General features: G+C 36.1%; 1 protein-coding gene across 6 annotated transcripts in view; it reads right to left on the bottom strand.

Annotated features, from left to right (window-relative positions):
* Positions 1–26,619, bottom strand: part of Kansl1 (KAT8 regulatory NSL complex subunit 1) — a 131,087-nt gene that overhangs the window by 22,414 nt on the left and 82,054 nt on the right. For 4 of the 6 annotated variants that reach the window (XM_087909884.1, XM_048445916.3, XM_048445911.3 and 1 more), the window contains 2 exons: positions 12,860–13,001; positions 6,408–6,506 (listed from right to left, as the gene is read on the bottom strand). In XM_087909884.1, coding sequence (XP_087766010.1) covers positions 6,408–6,506; positions 12,860–13,001 — 241 coding nt within the window. The remainder of the gene's footprint in view (positions 1–6,407; positions 6,507–12,859; positions 13,002–26,619) is intronic. The other 2 variants (XM_085695894.2, XM_048445917.3) reach the window with 1 other exon arrangement.

Below are 26,619 nucleotides of genomic sequence, written 5' to 3'. Positions count from 1 at the left end.
GTGAACCAGGAGCGTACATCCCTAGCCCAGAGAATTATTATTTACAAAATTTCAAAAGGAATAATAAGTTTAATTACAATAAACCTATAAGCAGAATTTATATTTATATACATCATTGTAAATATTTGTAACTTAAGAAAATAGCAACTGCAAAACATCTTGTAAATCCTAGCCAATTTTACTCAAAAGGATAGTTATGGATCAATATTTCCTAGACAGTTTATATTGCTTTAATTCTATCTACAAACATTTTGTCAAAGTACCATTATACCCCCAGTGAGTACAAAAACTGAAGGAAAAGAAACTATTCCTGCTTAACCAAAGGTAAGAATGATATTTTGAACTACTGAAAAAATAGCAATAGCTTACATTTTTAGCATACCTTTCTTCTGAGAAAGCATATTAATAGTTCAGTTGTTTTCCCCATAACTTCTGTAAAGTAGGTTGAGTATGAAATGGATAAAAGATAACCAATATATAATACTTTACTGGCATTATTTACCAATACTCAAGCAAGAAATATTTTCACTAAACAAAATCCTCAATTTTGTATCTAGGACTAAATGCTCATTTAAACAATATTTACACAAGGAGGATTTTTGCTTTGTTTTGCTTTTAGAGGCATGGTCTGAGGTAGTAGTAGAGGATGCCATGTTCATTCTCAGCTATATACTGAGTTTCTGGGCTATATGAGATCTCATCTCAAAACAACAAACAACAGAAGCACAACAAAAATATACAAGGGCCCATTGTGTACAAAAAAAAAACTCAAACAAAAACACACCAAAAAACAAAGAAAAAGTAAACCAAAACTAACAGTAGATGAGAAAGGAGTGATACTATTGTTTCTTGAACCTCTTTCTCCCAACAAAAATCAAAACAAAAACCCCGAACCATTTTGTGGGTGACTACTATGATAAGTGGAATACACTATTTATAAACAAACACACCCCTATCACAAAAACATTAACCACTATAGAAGATATAAGGAAGGCCAGGTGTGGTAGGACATGCCCTTAATTCCAGCACTCAGAGACAGAGCCAGGACAGCCAAGTGCTATGTAGACAAACAAACCCAACAAAAAAAATCCATAAGGAAAAAAAATTAATTTCTACTTACCTTCAGAAAACAGTTTGGACTGTATGACAGATAGCATTAACATTTTGTACACAAACTTGTACTCCAGGGGTAGTAAATTTATTTCTCACAGTATATGGGCTGGTAATCATAAAACCCTTCTATATAGGTATTCTATTGAATACATAATTATTGCCAAATGTGGTGACACACATATCTAGCTGCAGCACTTTGGAGGCTGAGTTAAGGATTGCTGCCAGTTGGAGGTCAGCCTTAGAAAGCAGTACCAAATATCAAAATGAAAACAAGTAACTATCAATAACAACATGAAAACTATTATGACAAACTATTAGTAATTCATGGATAAACAAGATTTAACTCTGTAGCCAGGTTGGTCTCAATCTCATTTTTTTTCTTTTTAAGATTATTTTATGTGTATGAATATTTTGCCTGCATGTGTATGTATATGAATCACACATGTATCTGATACTTTCATAAAAAAGGCATCAGATCCCCTATAACTGGAGTTACAAAGGTTGTGAGCCATAATGTAGGTGCTGAAAACTAAACAAAAGTCTTCTGCAAGAGCAAAATGTGTTCTTAACTACTGAGTTATCTCTCTCTAGCCCCTAGTCTTAAACTCATGATTTTTAAAACATACTGATGAACAGATTAATGAAATAAAAATAGACGTGTTACAGATATAAGAACACCAGCAGTAAAGTTTCTTGGCTTTATCTATTGAAAAATCTTATAATCAATGACAAAGACAACAATGACTATAACCAGTGCCCAGATTTTGGTTTCTAGACAATGTTCTCTCCACGGCCAGCCAGGGCAGCTTAGTCACATACTATCTCAAAACAAAAAACTAAAATAAATAAGTAACCAAATAAAAATGCTATAAGAGCCAATCTAAAGGTGATTCCAAGGTAATTGATTCCAAGGTAAAGGTAATTCAAACAAACGAATCTTAAAAAAACAAACAAACAAACATGTAAAGTAAGATTAAATGATAAATCTATTCTACAAACTGAAAAAAAAAAAAAGCTGAGGAAATAGTAGGTTCAGTGAGTAGAAAAACTTGCCAAGAAAGCGTGAGGGCCTTAATTTGGATCCCCAGTGTTTTCATAAATCATGAGCCAGAGTGGCAGCCTCCCACCCCCATAATCCCAGAGCCAAGGGATCCCCGGAGTAAGCTATTGAGCTAGACTAGCTGAATTGGAAAACTCTGGGTTACAGTGAGATCTCAAATACAGTAGAAAGCAATTAAGAAAACGCCAGATATCAACCTTGCAGCTCCCTCTCCAGCACTCAGGCATGAAAAACATACTAAATAAATAACTGAACGACAAGAAAATACATTACTGTATGTAATGACAGTTGTTTGTAATCATAGCACTTCAGAGGCTGCAGCAGTGGGACTGAGACTCTGATTCTTAACTTGACCTATGCTGCCACACCTGCCTCAGAACAAAACAATTGCTTTGTAAAATTTTATTAGATTTCTTCAAATAAGGGCTGTTTTATAACTTGGCTGAGCCACACCCCTGAGGGATCTTAACGTTTGATTAAAAGTAACTCACTGCACACATGTGCCATTCTCTCTATTTGTTTTTTTTTTTTTCTTCTTCCTCCTATTCCTCCTTTTGGACAGTCTTATGTATCCTAGGCTGGCCTCAAACTGACTATACAGTCAGATTGACCTTGAACTCTTGATTTTTCTGCTCCTATCTAGCAAATGATGTTATTAAAGGTGTGCACTATCATATACCCAGCTTTACTTTATGTTTCTTTTATTTATTTGCTTGTTTAGGATTTTCGAGACAGGGTTTCTCTGCGTAGCCATGGCTGTGCTGGAACTTACTTGCTCTGTAGACCAGGTTGGCCTCAAACTCAGAGCTCTGTCTGAATATGCCTTCCAAGTGCTGGGATTAAAGGTTTGTGCCACCACTGCTTTAAATTAGGTTTCTTGATGGAAATTATTTAGTTACTTGCTGCCAATAAGTTGAAATGCAACTGAATTTAGTATGTTGATCTTTTTTATATAAAAGGACTTATGCTTTTGAAAACTTCTGCATAAAATTCTCAAAAGTTTTCCTTTGTCTTTTCCAGTTTGAATGACTTGTGCACTAGCTATGACAAAGTACAATGCCTCTGCAACATTTCTTCTATAAAGGCAAAAATGCAAATGCAGTATGTTTTACAGTGAGTATACTTTTCTGAGGAAGTATGCTTCTAGTCACAGCTCGCTGACATTTTATTTTAAATTACGTTTATTTGTATGTGAGTGAGTGCACACCAAAGGACACATGTGGAGGCCAGTAGATACCCTGTGGGAATTTTCTTTCTTTCCACCACAAGAGTCAAGTATTGAATTCAGGTCATCGGGTGTGGCGGCAAGCATTCTTACTTGTTCAAGGCCATTTTGTTTTTGTTTTTTTGAAACAGACTATCCAGCTGGCTTCTAACTCTAATGATGCAGCAATAGAAACCTTTTCATTGTTCTTTTTTTAAAAATTTATTTATTTATTATGTATACAGTATTCTGTCTGCATGTATGCCACCAGACCAGAAGAGGGCACCAGACCTCATTACAGATGGTTGTGAGCCACCATGTGGTTGCTGGGAATTGAACTCAGAACCTCTGGAAGAGCAGGCAGTGCTCCTAACCTCTGAGTCATCTCTCCAGCCCCTTTTCATTGTTCTTGACACGTTGTTATATTCATTCGTTTGAACTGTTACTATGGTTAGAAATTTTCCCTTCTACTTTTTTTCCCCATGAGATTTGGGTACAATGAACTTAAGTTATTTTGAAAAAAATTTGCAAATACAAATGTAATTTCTTAAACAAAAATATGTCTATTCACTTATTTATATTTGGTTCACTGTCACCACATGTCACCACTATGGAGTCAACACACAATGAATAGAAAATAGAAGAAATCTGTACTGAACATTCACAGGCTTTGTGGGTTACTATTCCCTCAAAAGGACACTGTATTTACATACAATGTATGTTATATTATGTATTAGAAGCTATTTAAATCTTATTTAAGAGACAAAAGTATACATGGGCACATGAGTTATGTGCAAAATATCTTCTCTATTTGAGACTGTGATGTTTATTGATGGGGAGAGGTAAAATAAAGAAAGGGGCAGTCAATCTCGAAATCTGTATCTCTTAAAGAAGCTGAATATTTCATCTATGTAGCCAAAGCAGCATTAAGCTGCTTATACAATTTTAGTATTTATAAAATCTGTAGTGTTAAGTCTTTACGTTGGCACTTTTCTCTTTTCTATTAATAATAACCCACTAATTTTATTATCTTTCCAGAGGACAGACATTGATATTTGAATTCTATTGTTCATCTTGGTTTTGCCCCTTTATTAGTTTTAAGATTTATTCATTTTTATTTTATATGTATAAGTGTCTTGCCTGCATGTGCATGCACGGCCTGCAGAGGGCAGAAAGCACTGGATCCCTTTAGACTAGAGTCATAAATGTTTGTGAACCTCCATATAGATGCTGGGAATCTAACTTCAATCCTCTGGAAAAACAGCCTGTGTTCCTAACCTAAGCTATCTCTCCAGCCCTCTTGGGTGTGCATTTTTTCTTTTTAAAAAAGATATAAAGGTTTCTTGGGGGTTGGATAGGCCTATATAAGAATTGTTTTAATTAGGCTAACTAGTGAGTGGTTCCATTCCCTGGGATAGGGTTCTAGACTTCATAAAAAAGAGAGCTAACTAAGCACCAGAATCTATGGCTTTTGACTTCAAGACAGCTGATGGAATATGTGACTACTTATGTCACAGGTTCCCTAAGTTCTGTGCCATGACACACTACACCCTGGAAGTATGAGCATTCTTTCATCAGGTTAGCTGATCACAGCAACAGGAAAGGTAACCAACAGAGTTCAAAGCCAGCCTGAGAAACTTAGTGAAAATCTGTTCTCCATTCTTTTTTTTTTGTTCGTTTGTTAGAGACAGGGTTTCTCTGTGTACCTCTGGCTGTCCTGGAATTAGATCTGTAGACCTGGACTGTAACTCACAGAGATCTGTCTGCCCCTGCCTCCCAAGTGCTGGGATGAAGACATGTGCCACCACAGCCCAAAAATCAGGGCGAGACAAGCAAGCAGAACCAAAGTAGCAGAACCAGGTAAAGACCAACCAAAGATTCAAACATCTCTAAGCTCTTCTTTGGGGAAAAGACCTATTTCACCAAATCCTGAGTTCACAATAATAATAATAGAAAATAAATGATGGTAAAGTATTTTGGGTTGCAGAAGAAAGCAAACCCCTTAGTTGAACTTAAGCAACAACCACCACCACCACCCAGAAAGTCTTGTTCATCTCTTGGGAAGCATAGCCAAAAGAAAACATTAACAAAGTCTATAGTTTCAAAGACACTGAAATTTCTACCAAGTAATGTTAATATTCATAAAAGTCAGTACCTTTATAAGGAGAAAGGATAAAGGAATGAACTAGGATCTAATGTAGATTATTAAGATGATAGTTTTATTCTTATTACAAAATAAGAATCATTCACAAAAGTGTTTTTGGTATTTCTGTGGTAGTCTCTAACCCAGCATTTTTGCCTTTGTTCTTTTTATTTGTTCGTTGAGAATTTTGTTCAGTAGTCTTTTTTTTTTTATTATTATGTATACAATATTCTGTCTGTGTGTAAGCCTGAAGGCTAGAAGAGGGCACCAGACCTCATTATAGATGGTTGTGAGCCACCATGTGGTTGCTGGGAATTGAACTCAGGACCTTTGGAAGAGCAGGCAATGCTCTTAACCACTGAGCCATTTCTCCAGCCCTTCTTTGAGAATTTTGTACAATGTGTTTGATCATATTTACACACACACACCTGTCCATCTCCTCCCAGATCCACTCTTCCCATCCTTACACATCCACATTGGTATCCTTAAAAAAAGAGCCACGTGTCGTGACAAGCCTTTAACCTCAGCACTCGAGGAAGACGAGGCAGGGTCTGTGTGTTCAAGGTAAACCTGATCTATATAATGAGTTCTAGGACAGTCAGGACTATGTAAGAGAGACTCTATCTTGAACTCCCAGCCCCCTCCCCCAAGTTCAACTGTGCTGTCTGTATTCTGAATGTGTGGCCTTCCACTGCTCCCTCTCAGCAGCTTCTTGGCACTATACTGATCCAGAAGAGTTACCCTATCAAAAATGTATGCACATGTTGCCTGTATGGTGCCCTGATTTCAACCTCTACTTTGTAACTTTGTGTTTGAGCTGGTTACAATTGCTTGACCTGTTAAGAGCTGCCTTATTTCTTTCCCCCTTTTCTATCTTTTATACTTACCAATTTATCAGTCCCATGATCTGTCTTCACCTCAGAACTAAGTGAAAATAAGTCTGTTGTATGGTCTGGGAAAGGTGCCTCCCCAAGGACTATCAACCCCTGTAGGACAAAGAGTAGAAAAAACAGTGTGAGTGGTATAAACTGCAAGTTTAGGAATTAATCTGAAATTGGTAGGGGCAGGGAATTTGTTAACCAGAGGGCTTTTCTCTTAACCCATGGCTCAAAAACAGAATGGAAAATCAGTAGCTTTACTCTTCTGAGATTTCTTTCAGGGTTTCAGGTACAGCTCAGTGGTAGAGCACTTTAACCCATCTGTGCAAGGCCTTGGATTCTAACCTTGTCAAAAAAGGCTTCAACAAAAAGTTGAGGAACAGTGACAACTTCAGCAAGATGTTGGTATTCAGATCTAAGCCAGAGAGATGATTCAGTAAGTAGGGGAGCTTGCTGCTATGTTTGATAATATACATGGAGAAGAGAGCTGATTCTGTAAGCTGTCCTTTGGCCTATAAGTTCTCACTATGGCGTGTGTGTGTGAGTGCACACCTACAAATAAATGTAAATTTAAAAGAAAGATTCAGGCCCTCACACCCTCCTTTTCTTTACCCTCATTCTTATCTTACATGTCGCTGCTTTTATTCTGACTTACCAGATCTAGAATCTTAGAGTATTTTATTGTACCTGATAAATTATCAACTAGATTTTATTAGGTTTATGAGCAATGGAAGGTTTTCAGTTAATTTGATCATAAATGTGTATAATTACTACACTGGGCTACTTCTGTAAATGATGAACTCATGAACTTAAAGAACTTTATCTGAGCACAAAAAACAAACAAAAAAGGACAAATGGAATAGTCTGTGCAACTGAACCACAAACTTCTTAAAACATGTCCCAAATGTACTGATTCCCTGGAAGCTAAATAATGCCTTAAATTGAGTCTGTGCTTAACTATTTCAAATCCAGACTTTATAATCATCATATGAAAGAAGTTATGCTAGCAAACAAATTTAAGTTTTTCAGTTAGCTAGTGGAACATGCCTGTGATTCCAGTGAGCCAAGAAGATCTTGAGTTTGAGGCCAAACTGAACTACATAATAAGACTTAGCCTTGAAACCAAACATTAGTAGCTTTGCTTTATCTGGCATGTGTATGTGTAGAAAGTGTGCATGAATGCATCTAATGAAGTTAATGTCAAGTTGTCTCTCTCAATCCCCCTACATTTTAAAGAAGCAGAGTCGCTCACTGAACCTGGAGCCTGTCAATTCGGGCCAATCTAGCTCACCAGCTTCTCCAGGGAATCTTATGTCTCTGCCTCTCCACATCCCCATTACTTCTCCTTCTTGACACTGGCTGCTCCTCCAAAGGACCCATGTTCAATTTCCAGTACACATATGATAGCTTACAATTGTCTGTAACTACAGTTCCAGGTGATGCAGTGCCTTCTTCTGGCCTCTGTGAGAACTAGGAACACTAGTAGTGCACAGAAATACAGGTAAAATACTCATACACATAAAATGAAATTTAAGAGAAACTTCCATCTGAGTATAATGGCTCATACAAAACAACACAGCATTGAGGAAGATGAGGCAAGAGGAAGGCCACAAATTCAAGGTCATTCATTCTTCTGGCCCATAAAAGGATTGTCTCAAAAAACATAAATCTTAAAAATATTTTCTTACTATTTTTTAAGCATAAAACAGACCCCCTAAACCTTATCACTTAAAAGTTAAAAAACTTTTTGCAAAAGGCAGTGTTCTTGTGCATTAGTTCTGAAAAATATTCCATCTACACTGTGTACAATGGTAATGCTTATCATCTCAAAAGAAGGTATCTGATCCCCTGAGACTGCAGTTATGTAGGTGTTAGGAAAATTCTGGGAAGAGTAATCTGTGCTTAACTGCTGAGTGTCTCTCTAGCTCCTGGAATACAACACTTTTAAGAAAGGTAAAATTGGGGCTGGAGAGATGGCTCAGCAGTTAAGAGCACTGATTGCTCTTCCAGAGGACCTGGGATCAATTCCTAACACCCACATGGCAGCTCACAACTGTCTGTAAATCCAGTTCCAGAGGATCTGACACCTTCACATCAATGTACATAAAATAAAGTTAAATAATCATAAAAATATCTTTAGAAAGAAAAACAAAAGAAAGGTAAAATCAGTCAAGTTGTGGTTAAGGATAAATGCCTTTAATCTCAGCACAGACAGATCTCTGGAGTTTATGGACAGAGTTTATGGACATTAATTCCAAGATTAATGACTGTTAAACAGAGAAACCCAGTCGCAAAGAAAGAAAAGGAGGAAAGAAATATTAATATATAGCAAAGTAAATCAGGAGTAGTGGCATATACACCTCTATAATTCCCAGTAACTAAAGAGGCAGAGAGAACTTCAGCCAAACCTGAGGATAAGCTGAGCTACAAAGTTGAGGTCTAGGCTAGAGTGTGCTACACAGTAAAAGACTGCTTAAAAACCTAAACACACAACACAGTACCACCATAAAAACAAAAACTAAAAGTCAAATGATTGTAGACACCTTTAACTTGAGTATGTGGAAGGCAGAGGCAGGAGGATCAGCCATTCAAGGTCATCCTTGGTTACACAGCTAAGCTGAAGCCAGTGAGCTAAATGGCACCTCGTGAAGGAAAGGATGGCAGAAAATGTAACTAAATTTTCTAATCTGCAACAAAATTAATGCTAAAATTTGACAAATACTTACAAAATTCCATGTTTCCTACTGTACCAAAAGACAAATTTACAACTCAATAGCTATCACCAAGCAAAAACTCATCTCATAAAGGGGGAGATATAATTCATGCAAGTTTGGCAAATCACGACAGCAAATTTAGCAGGACTTAGCATACTTGTTTTTCTACAGTTTGTCACATTCTACTATCATAGGAGAAAAATATCCTCCCCCTTTATGTGTAAAAAAGTAAACAATTAAAACAATTGCTAAACTGAACAATAGTTCTCGAGATGGGTTCTCAAATCTCAGCTCTATGTGTTCATTTAAATGATCTTTCATTTCTTTATATTTAAAATTATGGAATATTAAATAAAAATTAAACTGCAAATTGGGTCTTATGGTTCAAGCCCATGTCTAGACTACAAAGTGAGTTAATGACAACCTGGGTTACTTAGTGAGACCCTGAAGATAGAGCACAATCTTAAGTCATTGTGCAGGATATGCAAAGGTAGGGAATTTAACCCTCAGAATCACCAAACTAATTAATCAAAATGAACATGGAGAACATTAAAATACTTATGATAGGGGGCCTGGCACACTTGAAAAAAAAAGGTCCCCATTATAGTGCTATATAAAAAATCAAATTCATGTTAATGTATAATTAGAAAAAGGTTTAAGAGTTATCTGCTAGGTTCAGTTGAAGATTAACCCTTCAAAATTCATGCTGAGACTCTGAGGTTGTCCAGTTATTACAAAGTAGTATCTTTGGAGATGACATCAAGTGAAGATACGCTCTTTAGTGTGAACAGTAAATACAATATTTTTTGTATACTTTATAATTATTTACCTAATTTATTATAGTTTGTGTGTGCATGTTACGTGCATGGTATGTATGTTGTGCATGCCATATGTAGACTTGGCTGTCCCTTCAAGCTTTACATGATTCTTGAGCAAGACACAGGCTGTCTGTCAGGTATGGATGGCAAGTGCAAGAGCCTTTTCTCCCTGAGTCATCTTATGAGCCCCCTTGCCTCGTGTCTTTTTAATGAGGAAAATGTGAACATGCAAATACAGCAAAGAATTAGGATTGTGAAGACAGGTAATAATAAGTGATGCACCAACAAACCAAAAAATAAATAAACAAAAAAACCCAAAGACTAGCACCAGCGATCATTTAGGAAAAGGCAAGAAATGAGTCTTTCCTATAACCCCAGACAGAACATGGCTCAATGAATACCATGACTTTCCAACTTTTAGCCTCCAGAACTTTGAAAGAACTTATTTCTATTGTTCAAAGCCATTCAATTTGTGATACTTTCTCACGGTAAAATGGTTCAGGAGTTAAAAGTACTTGCTGTTCTTGCAGAGTTTGGTTCCCAGCATCCACATGGTAGCTCACAATAATCCACAACTCTAGTTATAAAGGATGTGTACCTTCTTCTGACCTCCACAGGCATCAGAACACATGGAGTGCACATACACATACGCAAGCAAAATACTCATACACATAAAATAACAAAACAAATCTTAAAGAACAAATGTAATTTCAGCAATTTGTATATAGAAGAATTAAGGATCAAAAATTCAAGGACAGCATGAACAACATGTTTACAGACAACAAAAGCAGATAAAATTATTAGTATTTTTGAATAAGGTAAAAATGTTTTATCACAGCAGTCCTCACAACATCATTTAAACAGATTTTTTTTAATGCTCAAACAAAAATTGTATTAGAAGTATGTGAGTAGCAGCGACATAATGAGGTCTCAGGTTCTTTACCTGTTTCTACCCTGTCACTAGTCTTTATCAGTATCATCCATGTCCCAGATGGTAGCATCTGTCCTCAGACTTACCTCCCTGGGAGGTATATCCAAGAACAGCACATGGAATCTGAACAAGCATATAACAGTCAACAAAGAAAGGTGATAGTTAAAGTGAAAAACACCTTTTAAATGACAGAGAAATATTCACAGCTCACATGTCATGACAATGTATAATAAATTTTTATGGCCTAGGAGAAAAAAGTAACTAAAAAATACACACACACACACACACAAAATTTAGTTCTGGATTAGCTTTGATTTGGGGTGTAGAAGGGGTAATCAAGACAAATCCAAACCTATTTTTCTTTAATTTTTTTTCCCCTGTGATTCCATTAATTTTTCTACATGATTTCTAAGTATCCTAAAAGTAAAGAATCACTCATTAGCCTTAAGCCATACATTTAAATATGATAATATTAAAACTTATTCTTTTTACTTGATTTATTTACGTGTGTGTGTATGTACATGTATGTGTGTGTAAGTGTGCACACAAATATGCCTTATATAAGGACAGCAGAGGACAACTCAAATGAGTCAGATCTCTCCTTCTACCATGGATGTGCTAGAGATCTAACTCAGGTCATCAGGTTTGGCAGCAAGCACCTTAATCCACTAAATTATCTCACTAGCCCCGTACAAACATTTTAAAACTCAAAATGGTTCATTGGAAAAGAGCACTTATTGCTCTTGCAAATGGCCCATGTTGTACTCTCAATAAAGCCATCTATAATTCCAGTTCCAGGGGATTTGAAGCCTTCTTCAGAAACCAGGCATGCTTGTGATCCACATACATGGAGGCAAAACACTCATACACAAAATTTAAAAATAAATAATTAAACAGTATTTTAAATCAAGATGTATTCCATAATTGCTGTTAATTCCCTAGGTCGAGCTGAAATATTTGCGGTATACAAATTAACAATGGATCAGTTTTATAATGGAGACTATAAAACATACATGTACATACATGTTTTGAATGTATGTAAAATAGGAGAAGTAACAAAATGACTATATTATACTAGCCTTAGGAAACTCATTCTCAAATATATAAATTCACACTTAACTTATTAGCTGTAAAAGCCTCCAAGTAGACACCGGAAAGGTGTCCGCGACACAGTAATTTACTTGGGATAGGCAGTTTCTTAGCTTCTACCCCACTTCACAATCTATGCCACACATTAAAAAAAATCCCGTGACAAACACTTATGAAACTAAAATATTTACTAACATTGGACTATATTTTAGTTTTGCCCCCATTAATTTTTTTTAAGAGACGTTATTCAGGGAACAAGAGTACTTTAAGCTATGTTTTTGATGAATTTGTCTGAGTTCAACTGTCAAAGGCCCACACATAAAAAAATAAATAAAATAAAAAAGAAAGTCAAGTATAGTAGGGCAGTCTTAAAATCCTAGAGGTAAGAGAGTCTGCCAGCTCTGGTTAGCAAGCTCCAGGACTGACGCACTGTAAAAGTAAACAGTCCTCTGCAACAGAGTAGAAAAGAAATTCTTAACTGTTATACCTAAGTTTTTGATAAGCTTTTATTGAAATTTTTTTTTTGCCAAAAAGAGAAGCCTAGCAATAATAGAGAATTTGTCTAAGTAAATAAGCAAAATGAAAAAGCAGTAGACCTCATGCCTTTCTCAAAATGAAACAGATAGTCTGTAATTGTATTCTACAGTATCTTTTTTTTTTAATCATATTGGCCCAGATTTCATTTTTTCTAACCACACGTCAAGTGAACGTTACATTCTATTCTCTGAGCTACACTATAGTACCATCAGGCTTAGACTATTAAACTATTAGGTCAAGGAGTTAAACTATTTATTTTGATATAGTTAAAGAATTACTGAAAGAATTACTGAAAGAATGATAAGGGGTGGGAGAAAAGAGATAATGGAAGATTTTAAACTCATCAGAAAACACCAGAAATGTATTCCTTACCTTATTAGCACGTATCTGTTTATAAATATCCGTTTGCTGACGAATTCGATATTCCAAGTCAGAAACATGGGCCTGAAGCCAGTTCCAGCGACTGACAATAGCTGCTCGGTCTGCAGCCCATCTCCATTCAGATCTGCGTTTCCTACAAGAAAATAAACTGAGTGAAATCCAAGAGCAGCATTAGTATCTATACCAAATGGGGAGAGGAACAGAGTGGGTAGATTCTCATACAAGCTAACTATGATGTAAAGACAGACAAAAAACCAAAACAGACAATCCACTTTCCTTCCAAAGCTAATTTAAGTAGAGGCAAAACTAAGTAGAGGTGCTTATTATACATTGATACTGTGGGACGAAGTTTTTCCTGAAATTGCTTTAGATTCTCAGGAGATAAAAGACATTTTCTTTGTTAAAACAGTATCTTAATAAAACTTTTTATTCTTTCTTTCTTTCTTTCTTTCTTTCTTTCTTTCTTTCTTTCTTTCTTTCTATCTATCTATCTATCTATCTACCTCCCTATTTAGCTCTATCTGCCCTCGAACTAACATTCACCTGCCTCTGCCTCCCTAGTGCTGAGATTAAATGTGTACGCTACAACATCTAGTTTAATAATAACTTTTTCTAATCTAAGAAGCCATTAAAAATTATTATAACTACAGAAATTCAAAGTTTCTGAATAAAGATGAACATATAAAACTTCATAACAGAGAGGAAAGCTTCATTTTCTTAGCAAGTATCATAACCTGAATATAAGCCAATATTATAGAAATTTTACAGATTAAAATCAGAAAGCCATAAATAATTTACATAAATTATAAAATATACTCTCCAGTACTATGATTCTCATATACAGGGAAGAATTTTTTTTTTAAATCTCAATTAAGTTTAAAAAGTGATTTGCTTGGGTTTTTGATATTACTGCTGCTGCTGTTTAGAGGCAGGGTCTCATGTATCTCAAGTTGGTCTTAAACTTGCTATACACCTAAAGATGACCTTGAATTCCGCATCATCCAGCTTCCATATCCTTTTTGCAAAGTTACAGTTGTGTGCTATATTGAGGAAGGGGGTGGGCATTTAATTTAAAATTTTTTATTTTATGCGTACAGATGTTTTTATCTGCATATATGTCTACTCATAGTGTGCATGCCTGATATTCATGAAGGCCAGCAGAGGAGTTGGGTTCCCTGTGAACCACCATTTGAGTGCTGGGAATCAAACCCAGGTCTTCTAAAGAGTATCCAGTGCTCTCAAAACCATGGTGCCCCCTTACTAGACCCTAAATAATAGTTTTAATTGGAAGCAGAGAGCAGAAATTCAGAAAAGTAAAGTATGATTGAAACTTGAATGATCAGTTATTACAGACTTATTATAAAGTGGTAATAATTATGACAGTGTAAGATGAACAGAAGACCAAAAGAACACAATACAGACTATCAAAATTGATAGGTGAATACATGAATTGTCAGCTCTTTACGTGAACAAAATTAAAATCACGTTTTGTTATGACTTGCTGTCATGATTCTGGCTTGTAAAGTTGCTTTTCTCCTATAGTCAATCTTAAAATAAAAATAAGTATTTGAGACTTAGAACAAATAAAAATGTTCAAATAAGACACAGAAACACAATCAAAGTTTGAACACACAACAAAAACTTAGTGAACAAAGTTAAAGATAGGAGGGTTACCACAAGACTGAGGGCAGCCTAAGCTGAAAAGTAAGATTTCATCTCTTGAATACAAGAATATTTTGAAAAGGACTAAAGAATAGACCATTGCAGCAGTTTAAGATATACTGGTACAACCAGTTTTCAAGAGTAATTTGGCTAGGTTAAAAAAAAAAAAAGTACAAGCCCAATCACAAAGAAATTCTGCTCCTATGAACATACACACACACATACACACATACTGAATATTTCGTATGCTTGACTCAGACAATCTCTACTAACAAGTGCTTGTCCTTTAACTCTGTTCACTACATTTTTGTTATATGTTAAAACTTTGATTGTGTTTGTCCTATTTGAAAATTCTTCCCTGTTCTAAGTCTCAAATATTCATATGTAATATATATGCTTCTGAGGCGTGCATGAGGAAATAGGTGCATTATGTAATAAAATTCTGCTAATGAAGGCAAATAAATTATAGTTTATTCCTTAAAATTTTTATAGTAATAAAAATAAAATTAATCAGAGCTCTATATTGACATGACTAAATCTCAAGACAATGCTAATTGGAAAATTCACATAAAAGCAAAAATTAAGTGTAAATGTTATTGCAGATACACACTAGCATTAAAGAAATACGCTTAAAAAATTTAACGTAATACTAGTTAGCAATTATAGTATAAACCAATGCCTAATTTCAACAATAAAAAATGAGAAAACATGGGGGAAACACCACATACACATACATGCCGTGCGTGCACACGTGCACACACACGTGCACACAGACACACAGAGACTATTATTCTTACAGATCAATAAAAACGCATAAAAACACACCTGGAGCTGACGTAACAGAATCAGGTTCACAGTCACAGTTGGACAGTTGGTGGATAAAGATCTGAGCTCATACGCCTTTAAGTCTTCTCAGGAAACTATTCCAGAACACCAATCACTTTAAACTATCCAAGAGAGATTGCTGTAGCCAGTAGCCTTTAAGTTACCCGCCCACTTGGGTGTGGCCTCTTATACTATAAATGCCAATGTAAAGCACGCCGTTCCCTTTGTCTTCCAGCTGCTGGATTTGGTTCCTGTTCCCCGTTCATGCAGAGGACTATGATCTGTGAGTCTACCCCTGGTGTAGGAGGATGTAGATATGAATAATTTGCATTAGTATAAACCTTGATTTATTGATATAAATTTAAGGTCAATTTTGTTATATGTATATGTATTTCTGATCTTGACTAAGGTATTGCGATTGTGTAGTTCATTGAAAAATGTAATGTATAATTAATAAATATAGGTTGTTAATAGATAATCACCTATAATAGTCAAGTTTATAGTCATGTTAGATTTCCTAGATATGTATAGATATAGTTCAGATGGATAGACATTCTTCATATCTTTCAAAGACTACAGAATATGGCATTTAAAATGTTTTAATAACTTAGGACTTTTCATGACACTGAGACATGTCTGCTCCTGGCAGCACCAATCTACTTCAAGAGGAAGATGGACATCAAAGAGGCTCCTTAGGGAATTTGCCAGCCATTTGGGCAAGAAACTGCTCTTGCCTGGACTGCTTCACTGGACATGCAGTACCTGCAAAGAGATGACTGCTAAACTCGCAAAGAGATGACTGCTAAACTTGCCAAAAGGTGAGATGATCCTTCGGGGTTCCTGCTTCATAAGAGTCTGCAGACATTTTGCAGGACACACACAAAAAAAGTGACTAAACTGTCTTTAAATTTTCTGCTTCATAAAAATGTCTGCTGGAGGGGGCTGGAGAGATGGCTCAGCGGTTAAGAGCATTGCCTGCTCTTCCAAAGGTCCTGAGTTCAATTCCCAGCAACCACATGGTAGCTCACAACCATCTGTAATGAGGTCTGGTGCCCTCTTCTGGTCTGCAGGCATACATGTAAACAGAATATTGTATAAAAAAAAATGTCTGCTGGACACTATGAGTCTATAGGCTAAAGATGGATGCCCCAATGGTACAAGAAAACTTTGGATGACTGCCCAGGAAATGAGAAGTCTCTGTCATGTCTAGGGTTTTGAAAGTTGCTTATAATGTACTTCCTGTTTACTTTAGTAATATTATCTCCTTCTGGAGTCTTCGATGGAGTTATAGAATTTATAAATATTGTTTTCCTTAGTTATTATAAAAGATAAAATAAATATAAATATTGTAACTGTAATTCTTGCTTGATTTAACTGTTTTGTTATATGTAATTTTACTATGTTAAAGTTAAAGCCTTCCTTTTTGTTTAAACAGAAAAAGGAAAAATGGTGTAGGAGGTTCTTCTATCCATGCGTTGCTTTCATTGGCTGAATAAAGAAACTGTCTTGGCCTTTTGATAGGGAAGCACTTAGGTAGACAGAGTAGAGAGAACTGAATGCTGGGAAGAAGGGCAGATGGACAATGCCATGGATATCCTGCCTGGGACAGAAGCTGGTTAGAATCTTGCCAGAAAGCCACAGTTACGTAGCAATACACAGATTAACAAAAATGGGTTAAATTAAGATGTATAAAAACTAGCCAATAAGAGGCTAGAGATAATGGGTCAGGCAGTGATTCATACATTTCTGTGTGATTATTTTGGGTGTAAGCTAGCAGGGCAGCTGGGAACAAAAGCAGGCCTGCTCGTCCTGTTACATACCTCTAAATAAATAACATTTTATTATACTCAATTCTGAGCCATTGTGGGATTTCTTTTTAGTGTCCATCTTCATCTAGCGCCCAATGTGAGCATTCCCTGTGGAAGGATGGTCCACTGGTCATCTCCTAGTAGGCTGAGAATTAGTATAAGTAGGCACTCTGAAGGAAAATTTTTGTCTTTTCTTGTAAAGGTATAGTGAAGAAACAATCTTTTAAATCAATAACTTAAGTTATATCCCTATAAGTGATCCCAATAACTACGACTATCCTTTTGGTAAGAGAGAAAGCAGAGGAATTCTTCGGAGAGGGCCGACAGGTTGAGTTACCTTGCTGACAGCTCTTATATCTTATATCTGTCACCATTCTCCATTTACCAGATTTCTTTTTAACAACAAATATAGAGAATTCCAAGGGCTAGTTGATTCTTCAAGATGGTGAGCTAGGAGTGCAAGTAAATGACATTGTAATTGTGGGTTTAGTAGACACAGGTGTGGACGTGAGTAACATTACTCCAGAATCTTGGCATCCAAACTGGCCTCTTTGAAGAGAGAGATGTTCAATTCCTAGGAATTAGAAGCCTATCTCAACTGAAACAAAGCACGAGATTGGTTGAATGCATAAGGATAGAAGGACAGAGAGGAATGCTGAGACCATATGTGGGTAAAATCCAGTGAATTAATTTATGGGTTGTGACCTGCTGCAGCAATGGAATACATAGATTAACATTTCTGAAATCCCAGAAACTCTTATTTCTGGAAAGGATAATATAAGATACTATACACAAAAGTCACCAGTCATCCAGGCTGTATAAGAACACAAAGCGACTTTCAAACCTTTAGAGGTACCAACAGCCCTACCTTTAAAATGGTTAACTGAAAAACCAACATGGGTTAAACAGTGGCCTTTAACAGAAGACAAACTTTAGAACAGCTAGTACAGGAGCAAGTAGGCAGGGCCCTGTTGATCCAAGCCACACCCACTTAACAAAAAAAAAGCGGTTCTGGTCAGAAAAGGATTACAGATACACAATAGGACAGATTCAGACATTAAAAACCTCTAAAGGGGCCACACTGTGTTTAAAAAATGTATGTAGGCTTGTGAGAGAGACGATAGAGAGTATAGAGAGTCATAAATGGAAGAAAATGATTTAGAAAAAAAAGTCTTTTATGAGACAGAGTACAGATAGTCATAGATTAAAGAAGTAACGATAATAAATATTAAAAGTAATAGAGGAAAAAAAAGTAAGCCATGTAAAAATGCAAAATACAGAGTCTGGATTATGTATATTATTGTGTTTGAATTTTTTGACTGTGAAGGAGCTAATTAATCAATGTATATACTTTAAAGGTATTATCGTGCCTTCAAAATTCGAAGGATTTTGAAAATTTAAGGATAATTTTCAAAATCTAAGGATATGTTGCTTTGGCAAAGAGGTTCTTCTTTTGTTTCCAAAGAGGATAAGACCCTGTGGAATCCTTCCAGACTAATAAATATGGCTTGATGGTTCAAGACACCCCCTGCCCAAATTACTTTGCCCAACAAACAGCAGAAAGCAGTTTGGAGAGAAGCACACCCACATTCTCTAATATTGTTTATAAATGCTTGCTTACATTTAAAAGGAGATATGCTATAGAGATTTATTTGTATGGATCTTGGTTTATTGATGTAAACTTAAGATCAATTTTGTTTTATGTACATTTTTGATCTTGATAAGGTATTGTGTTTGTGCAGCTCATTTAAAAATGCAATGTATATGGCTGGAGAGATGGCTCAGCGGTTAAGAGCACTGGCTGTTCTTCCGGAGGCCCTGAGTTCAATTCCCAGCAACCACATGGTGGCTCACAACCATCTGTAATGAGATCTGGTGTCCCCTTCTGGCCTGCAGGGATACATGCAGACATAACACAGTATACATAATAAATAAATAAATATCATTATTTTAAAAAATGCAATGTATAATTAAGAAATATAGATTAATAGAGAATTATCTGTAATAATAATCAAGCTTCTAATCATGTTAGATTTTCTAGATATATAGAGATAGGAATTTTTCAAATCTTTCAGAGACCTTTAGAATACGGTATTTAAAATATTTTAAGAAGTTAGGACTTTTCATGACATGAGACACATCTGCTCCTGGCAGCACCAATTACTTCAAGAGGAAGATAGCCATTGCAGAGGCTCTTTATGGCGTTGGTTAGCCATTTGGACAAGAAACTGCTCTTGCCTGAACTGCTTGATGGGACTTGCAGGACCCACAGAGAAATGACTGCTAAATTTGCCTGAAGATGAGACAATTCTTTGGGGTTCCTGCTTCCTGAAAGAGTCTGCCAGACATTCTGCAGGACACAGAATAAAGTTACTGACAAACTGCCAATATAGGAAGGAACTGTCTTTGAAATTTCCTGCTTCATGGAAAAGTCTGCTGGATACTATGGGCCTGTAGGCTGAAGATGGGTGCTCCAACATCACAGAAGAATTTTGGGTGACTGTCCAGGCAGAGAGATGTCTCTGTCAATTCTAGAGTTTTGGAAGTTGCTTACAATGCACTTCCTGTTTACTTAGGTAATATTATATCCTTCTGGAGTCTTTGATGGAGTTGAAGAATAGTTATAGTTTTCCTTAGATATGATAAAAGATAAAGTAGATATAAATATTATAACTGTAATTCTTGCTTGATACCTATTTTGTTGTATGTAATTTTTTAAGTTAAAACCTTCCTTCTTATTTAAACAGAAACGGGGAGGTGATGTGGAATTCCCCTCTGTATGCTGTGAATACCATTGGTTAATAAAGAACTATCTTGAGCTTGTGCAGAGCAGAACAGACGTAGGCGGGGAAAGCTAAACTGAATGCTGGGAGAAAGGAGGGAGACTTAGTGAGAAGCCATGGAGTCTCTGCCGGAAACAGACACACTGAAACTTTGCTGGTAGGCCACGACCTTGTGGTGATGCACAGATTAATGGAGATGGGTTAAATTAAGATGTAAGAGTTAATCAATAAGAGACTAGAACTAATGGGCCAAGCAGTGATTTAATTAACAGAGTGGAAGCCTCTTGTTTGTTCCTGGCTGCCCAGACTCCTGAAATAACTACACAGAAACTGTATTAATTAAATCACTGCTTGGCCTATTAAGTCTAGCTTCATTTTGGCTAGCTCTTACATATTAATTTTACCCATCTCTATTAATTTCTGTACTGCCACGAGGCTGTGGCTTATTGGGTCAAGTTTCAGTGTCTGTCTCCGGCAGCAGGGCTACATGGCTTCTCCCTAACGTCGCCTACTTTCTCCCAACATTCAGTTCAGTTTGCCTCGCCTAGCTCTGTTCTACCCTATCAGACTAAGCCAGCTTCTTTACTAACCAATGGTATTCACAACATATAGAGGGGAATCCTACATCACCCTACTACAAGAGATGAACGTTCTTTGCTATCTCTGAGTTTAGGTATTTTAACAACAAAATTTTTTTTCTTGTATGTTGCCATGTGAGTTACTTTCCTGTAACTTAAAGCAAAACGCTTTAAATATGTTTAAAAACATACTGAAAGATAACACATTTCAATATAGCCAACTAAAACTAGTTCTGGTTTATAAATAATATTAATAGGTTTCTTTGTAGTTACCCGAACTTCTGTTTTAATAGTCCTCACAAATTTAGGAGAGTATTACTATATACCTCTGAGGATATTCTACAAAAACAACATATAATATTTGAGGGAAAAGGCCATAAAAAACAAGCTCAATAATCAGTCTAAAACTATATGCGGAAAATACCTACTTTCTCTTTGCAAATATAAGATTCACTTAATGTTAGGTTAATGTGTCCGAATAAAAAAAAGTATTAGTTTTTGTTTGTAGTTCTTATTCTGAGGTTCCTTTGGTACTTAAAATCATCTTGAATGGTATAGTCAGTGGAAACATTTTGTTAGAAGAACCACTAAGTAGATTAATCTTTCAATGTGAGGACCAGGGTTCTTCTGTTTTTGCAAAAATTATACAGTAGATTCTGAAAATCATCAATGACATTTTTTCTACTGTACCACAGTTGAAAATTACCCAAATAAAAAAGCGCTGCCAGGTATTGGTGGCGCATGCCTTTAATCCCAGCACTCGGGAGGCAGAAGCAGGTGGTGGTCTCTGAGTTTGAGGCCAGACTGATCTATAAGAGCTAGTTCTTAGACAGGCCCTAAAACTACAGAGAAACCCTGTCTTGACAAAACCAAACGCAAAAGCACTGAATTAGGAGGATCATGAATTTGAAGATAGCTTTGGCTGCCTAATAAACGGCAAGAGATCCTCCAACATAAATACATACATACATACACACACACACACATATACACACATACATACATATATGTGTGTGTATATATATATCCCTGAGACAGTGTGTAGCCTTAGCTGTCCTGAAACATGCTATACAGATTAGGTTGGCCTCTAAGTCACAAAGATTCACCTTGTACTAGTAGGGTTAAAATTGAGTACCAGTACACATAGCAGCAAGACCATTTTTAAGACAGAAAGTGCTAAATGATCTGATTTCTGCTAACAGTGAAGTGAGAATTTGCTATATTATCCCTTTCACTCACTCAATTTATTAGTAGACCATAAATCTATATAGGATTATTACTATCATCAAAACTATGCACTTTTATACACCCCATCATTGCCTGCCAGTACTGCCCAAGCTTGCAGAACAATACAAAGTAACGTATTTTTATTCAAGATAAACTACAGCAAAAGTTACTGACCTAGCTAAAAGTAACAACAAAACCTAGATTCTGAACTACATCACAAAACACCTGGCTCTGGTACTGCCTCTAATCAAGTCACCTAGTTTTATTCAAGATGGAAAATTTAGGAAGTATAATAAAGAACTGGGCTGGAAAGTTGGCTCAGAGGTTAAGGGCACTTGTTGCAAAGGACACAGGTTCAATTCCCAACACCCACATGGTAAGTTCACTATCTCCTCAGGAACCAGACCCGCATGTGGTGTACAGAGACACAAACAGGAAAAATACTCATATACATTAAATAATAAAAACTAAACTAAATATAACAAAAAATTACATTAAAGCAACATAAATATGCCAGGACTTCAGGGTGATATGTCTGAGTTTGTTTGTTTTTTAAACCCATTTACAATCCTGCCTCTAGTTTTTTCTTTATAATCCACCAAAGAAAGACCCGATTAAGAAATCCAAAGTAAGGACTGAAAAGACTGCTCAGGTTAAGAACACTGGTTGTTTCTTCCAAAGGTCTGTACATCACAGCTCACAAATATCTCTCTCTTCTGGCATGCACACATATATATAGGCAGAACACTATGTCTATAATAAACAAACACTTCAGAGTCTTAAAAGAAATCCTAAATAAAGTGACTTTATAACAACTTACAGATAACAGCTATGCTCAACTGGCAAGCTAACTTATTTCCAAGGCTTCCAAGAGTACAAGAAAGAAAGCCTGAAATCTTGTTTAGAATTCATGAAACCAAAAGAAAAGAGTAAGCAAAACTGAGGCTGTTCCAGAACATGCAAAGAACACAGTTGCCAGTATCCCAGTAAAAGAGTGACTAAAAGGTAAGAGGAGGAAATTTCAAAGTTACAAACTCCAGGGGAAGCAAAAACAAGTATATTTAGAAGCAGTGTGAAATACAAAGTAGAATTAAAATAACGTTCAAGCAATGCTTCCATTTTTTACTTTTTATGATCCTAGAACTGTAAATTGACCTTTGGAAATAAAAGCAATATCTGCCTCATAGTTATGTTATTTACAAAATGATGAAATCCTACTATCAATGCAGTGTGTATATTAGATAAGAACATGTAATAACTATAACCTTGGTTCCGATTTTTTAATCATAAAAGGTAAAAAAGAGAAAAAGGTGAAAGAATAAGATACAAGAAATTTCTAACAGACAAATCCAAGAATCAGGGTTCTGTTATTAAAGATTTATTTGTTTTTATTTTATGTTTCTTGGTAATTTGCCTGAATGCATGCCTGTGTGAAGGTACCAGATTCTCTAGAACTGGAGTTGCAGACAGTTGTGAGCAACCATGTGGGTGCTTGGAATTGAACCCAGGTGCTTAGGAATAGCAGCCAGTGCTCTTAACTAGTGAACTATCTCCTTAGCTCCGAAACTGATGTTTTTCGTTTACTTACATGTCTGACCTTTTGCTGTTGTTTTCAAGACAGAGTAGCCAAGACTGTCCTGGAACTCACTCTGTAGACCAAGCTGGCCTTGAAACTTGCAGAGATCCACCTGCCTCTGACTCTTGAATACTGGAATTAAAGGAGTGCGTCACCACAGCCCAGCATCAATTCTGACTTTCTTAAGCCTTGGTCTTTCTAATTTAAAAATTCCATCCTAGATGATTAAACCTAGCTTCAATTAACATTAACCACTTTCTTCCAATTTATAGGCTGAGGAACAAGACATGAGTCAAGAGGAAAGAAAAATTTCCTGGTATAAAATAACCCTTAAATTAAAAAAAAAAAAATCCAAGACAGAGAAAAGAACATCCTTTTGAAATTTTCTCTTAGCTTATCCTCATTTTCTTTTCTACTAAGTTATAGCTTACTAGAGGTGTTTGTAGTAATAACAAACCCATTCCATTGGTGTTTTTACAATGCTGACACACCTTTCAACAATTGTGTTTTACCATATTAACTCTGATGTTAAAATGAGATGTGTGTATGCTGGTAGATTATTCAGCCAAGACGTTAACACACTTTCAATTCTCTCAACCCTCACTTCTATTAGCAAATATTTAAACAACTATCATTTAGGAGCAGTGATTTTAGGATGTAAGAATGTAAGAATCATATTTTGTTAGATTACTAAGATTTTTTGAGTAGTAGAGGACAGATAATAGCATGAAATGTTAGAATTATGACACCAGATTTATATTTGAGAATCTACAAAGACTCCTCTATGTTATTTATTATCCAAAGTATCAACTGGAAACTGCATGGGGGAATAGAGTGGTGGGGACTATATATTCAAATAAGACACAGAATACCTAAGCAAAATTAGACCACACAGAGACATATGATACATGTTTAAGCTTTGTAAAGCAATGTCAAGTAGTCTGTTCGTTCTGACCTCTGTGCACACATGCAAGAAAGCAACATTTTTGCTTGATGAATTAAAAGTTAAAAAAGATGGCCATCTGCTGTTTCATAGAAATGCTGCTATAAACAGCAATTTCTTCTAAAGAACATAACACTTATCAAAAAAAAAATTTTAACAAAGTTTTGTTACATGACCAAAAATGCTCCCACATCAAAAATCTAACCAAGGATAATCTGAGATAGAAGGTTAACTTTTTCTTGCCTACAGGAATGCATATACATCACATGTATGCTTGGTGTCCAAAGAAGCCAGAAGAGGATGTCAAATCCTTTGGAACTGAAGTTACAGACAGTTGTGAACTATCACGTGGGTGCTAGAAATTGAACACAGATGGTCTGTAAAAGCGGCCAGTGCTCTTAACTACAGAACCATCTTCTCCAGGCCTACCCTCACATTTTAAAACGCCTACAGAAAAGATCTTCAAGTTAAGATTCCTATTTATATAGGTCCTGTTATTTGTTTGTACCTGAGTGTTCTTTTGGCCTCCACAAATGTTAATTTTTTTCTCAAATGACTGCAAGTTTTAGAAGCGTTAGGGGTGGGATTAAGATGAAGGTGCTTAAACTGTGTAGCCCAAGTTGTACTCAATCTTGAAGCAACTCTGCCTCAGTTTCCCAAGTACTTTGATTACAGGTGTAAATGAGCCAGCACTCACAACTAGAAGTTAGTACAAAGACAATATCCCAGTCATTTTACCTGCAAAGTTCTTAATGACTACCATAAAACAGCAGCTGATTCCTTCAGATCTGAACATAATCTACAGTTTGAAAACCATTTTTCTTCTGAAAAATTGACTCATTTTTATGTCTTATTCATTGACGTAATATGAATAAGAAACCCTATACAAGGTCTCCAACCCAAGTTTCTCATTCAGGAGCTCTGAGGCAAGGTCGAATAATTTCTATTAGTTTCTTAAATGATGAACCAACCAGTGACATGTTTAAATTAATGACTCAATTTAGCCAGATAAGGATCAACTATGGGATTCCTTAACAATATCAACAATTTAATTAATAGAGGATGAGAGCAAGGCTAGACAAAGAGGACAGATTAAGCAAACAAGTCCAATTCCTAATATTAAGTGGAGAATCATTGCTCTAAACTAAATACAGAAGTTTTTCTAGACTAAATTTCTTGCCCACTTTAAGAATTCTACATGTTCTCAGAATTTATATACCCATTTCCAAGGCTGAATAACTCATTCTACATGTCACATAAACCAGCAGTTCTCAACCTTCCTAACGCTATGACCTTTGTATCATAGTTCATGCTGTGATGAACACCCCAAATCATAAAATCATTTCGTTGCTACTTCATAACTGTAATTTTGCTACTATTATGAATTGTAATGCAAATACCTGATATGCAGGATATCTGATATATGACCCCTAAAGGAGTTGCAATCCTCAATTTGAGAACTGCTGACATAGACAATAAGGGTTCCAAAATTGCTGCAAAGCATGCTAAAGGTTTATTATTATACTATTAACAAATGTCTATCACCAGCCTCAATATTTCTACTGACTAGGCCTTTTCTTCTTCCTATTCTCCCCCTACCCTCCACCCCCAAAACAGGGTTTCTCTGTTATAACAGCCCTTGCTGACCTGGAACTCACTTTGTAGACCAGGCTGACCCCCAACTCTCAGAGATCCACTTGTCTCCGCCTCCCAAGTGTTGGAATTACAACAACTACACTACAGTGACAAATATTCAGAATTCCTTATTTCTAAAGAGAGGGAAGGAACAAGGAAAATGTGTCGCGTGCGTGTGTGTGAGCAAGTTAATACCTAAAGCGAGAAGAGTCTTATCAACAAATCACTGAAACATAGCACTCTCACAGGAAAAAAAAAATTGAGGCATCCTAATAGAAATAATATTTGAAAACTTGGGCTTGCAGCTATTGAAAAAAAAAAACAATTTTAGAGACCCTATAACAATCTATTTGAAATCAAAGAATTAAAGCACTTTTTACATAAGTACTTTTAAATAAGATGTTTCCTATTTTGGTTAAAGCACCATAATTTTCTAAAATAATTTAAACCACATAGTTTCACACAACACAGAGGGCAGCCTACCAGGGAAGTTTGGATGATAGCCACAACTATGCATAAAGTCTAAATGAAGATGCCCTTTGTCTTGCTCTTTCAGGTCTGAATCCATGGTAAGTAGCTTCATTGTTTCTGGGCATGTAACAAAGCAGTATGTCCCAGTACAACACAGTGATAGAGAAGAGCTGCTCACTTAATGGAGGCAAGGAAAGAGCCAGGATAGAGAAGAGGGCCGGGACAAGGTTACTTCCCCAAGGA

Source organism: Myodes glareolus, chromosome 9 (assembly GCF_982192425.1).
Source record: "Myodes glareolus chromosome 9, mMyoGla1.1, whole genome shotgun sequence".
Lineage (NCBI taxonomy): Eukaryota > Metazoa > Chordata > Mammalia > Rodentia > Cricetidae > Myodes > Myodes glareolus.
This window is presented reverse-complemented; position numbering and strand designations above follow the sequence as displayed.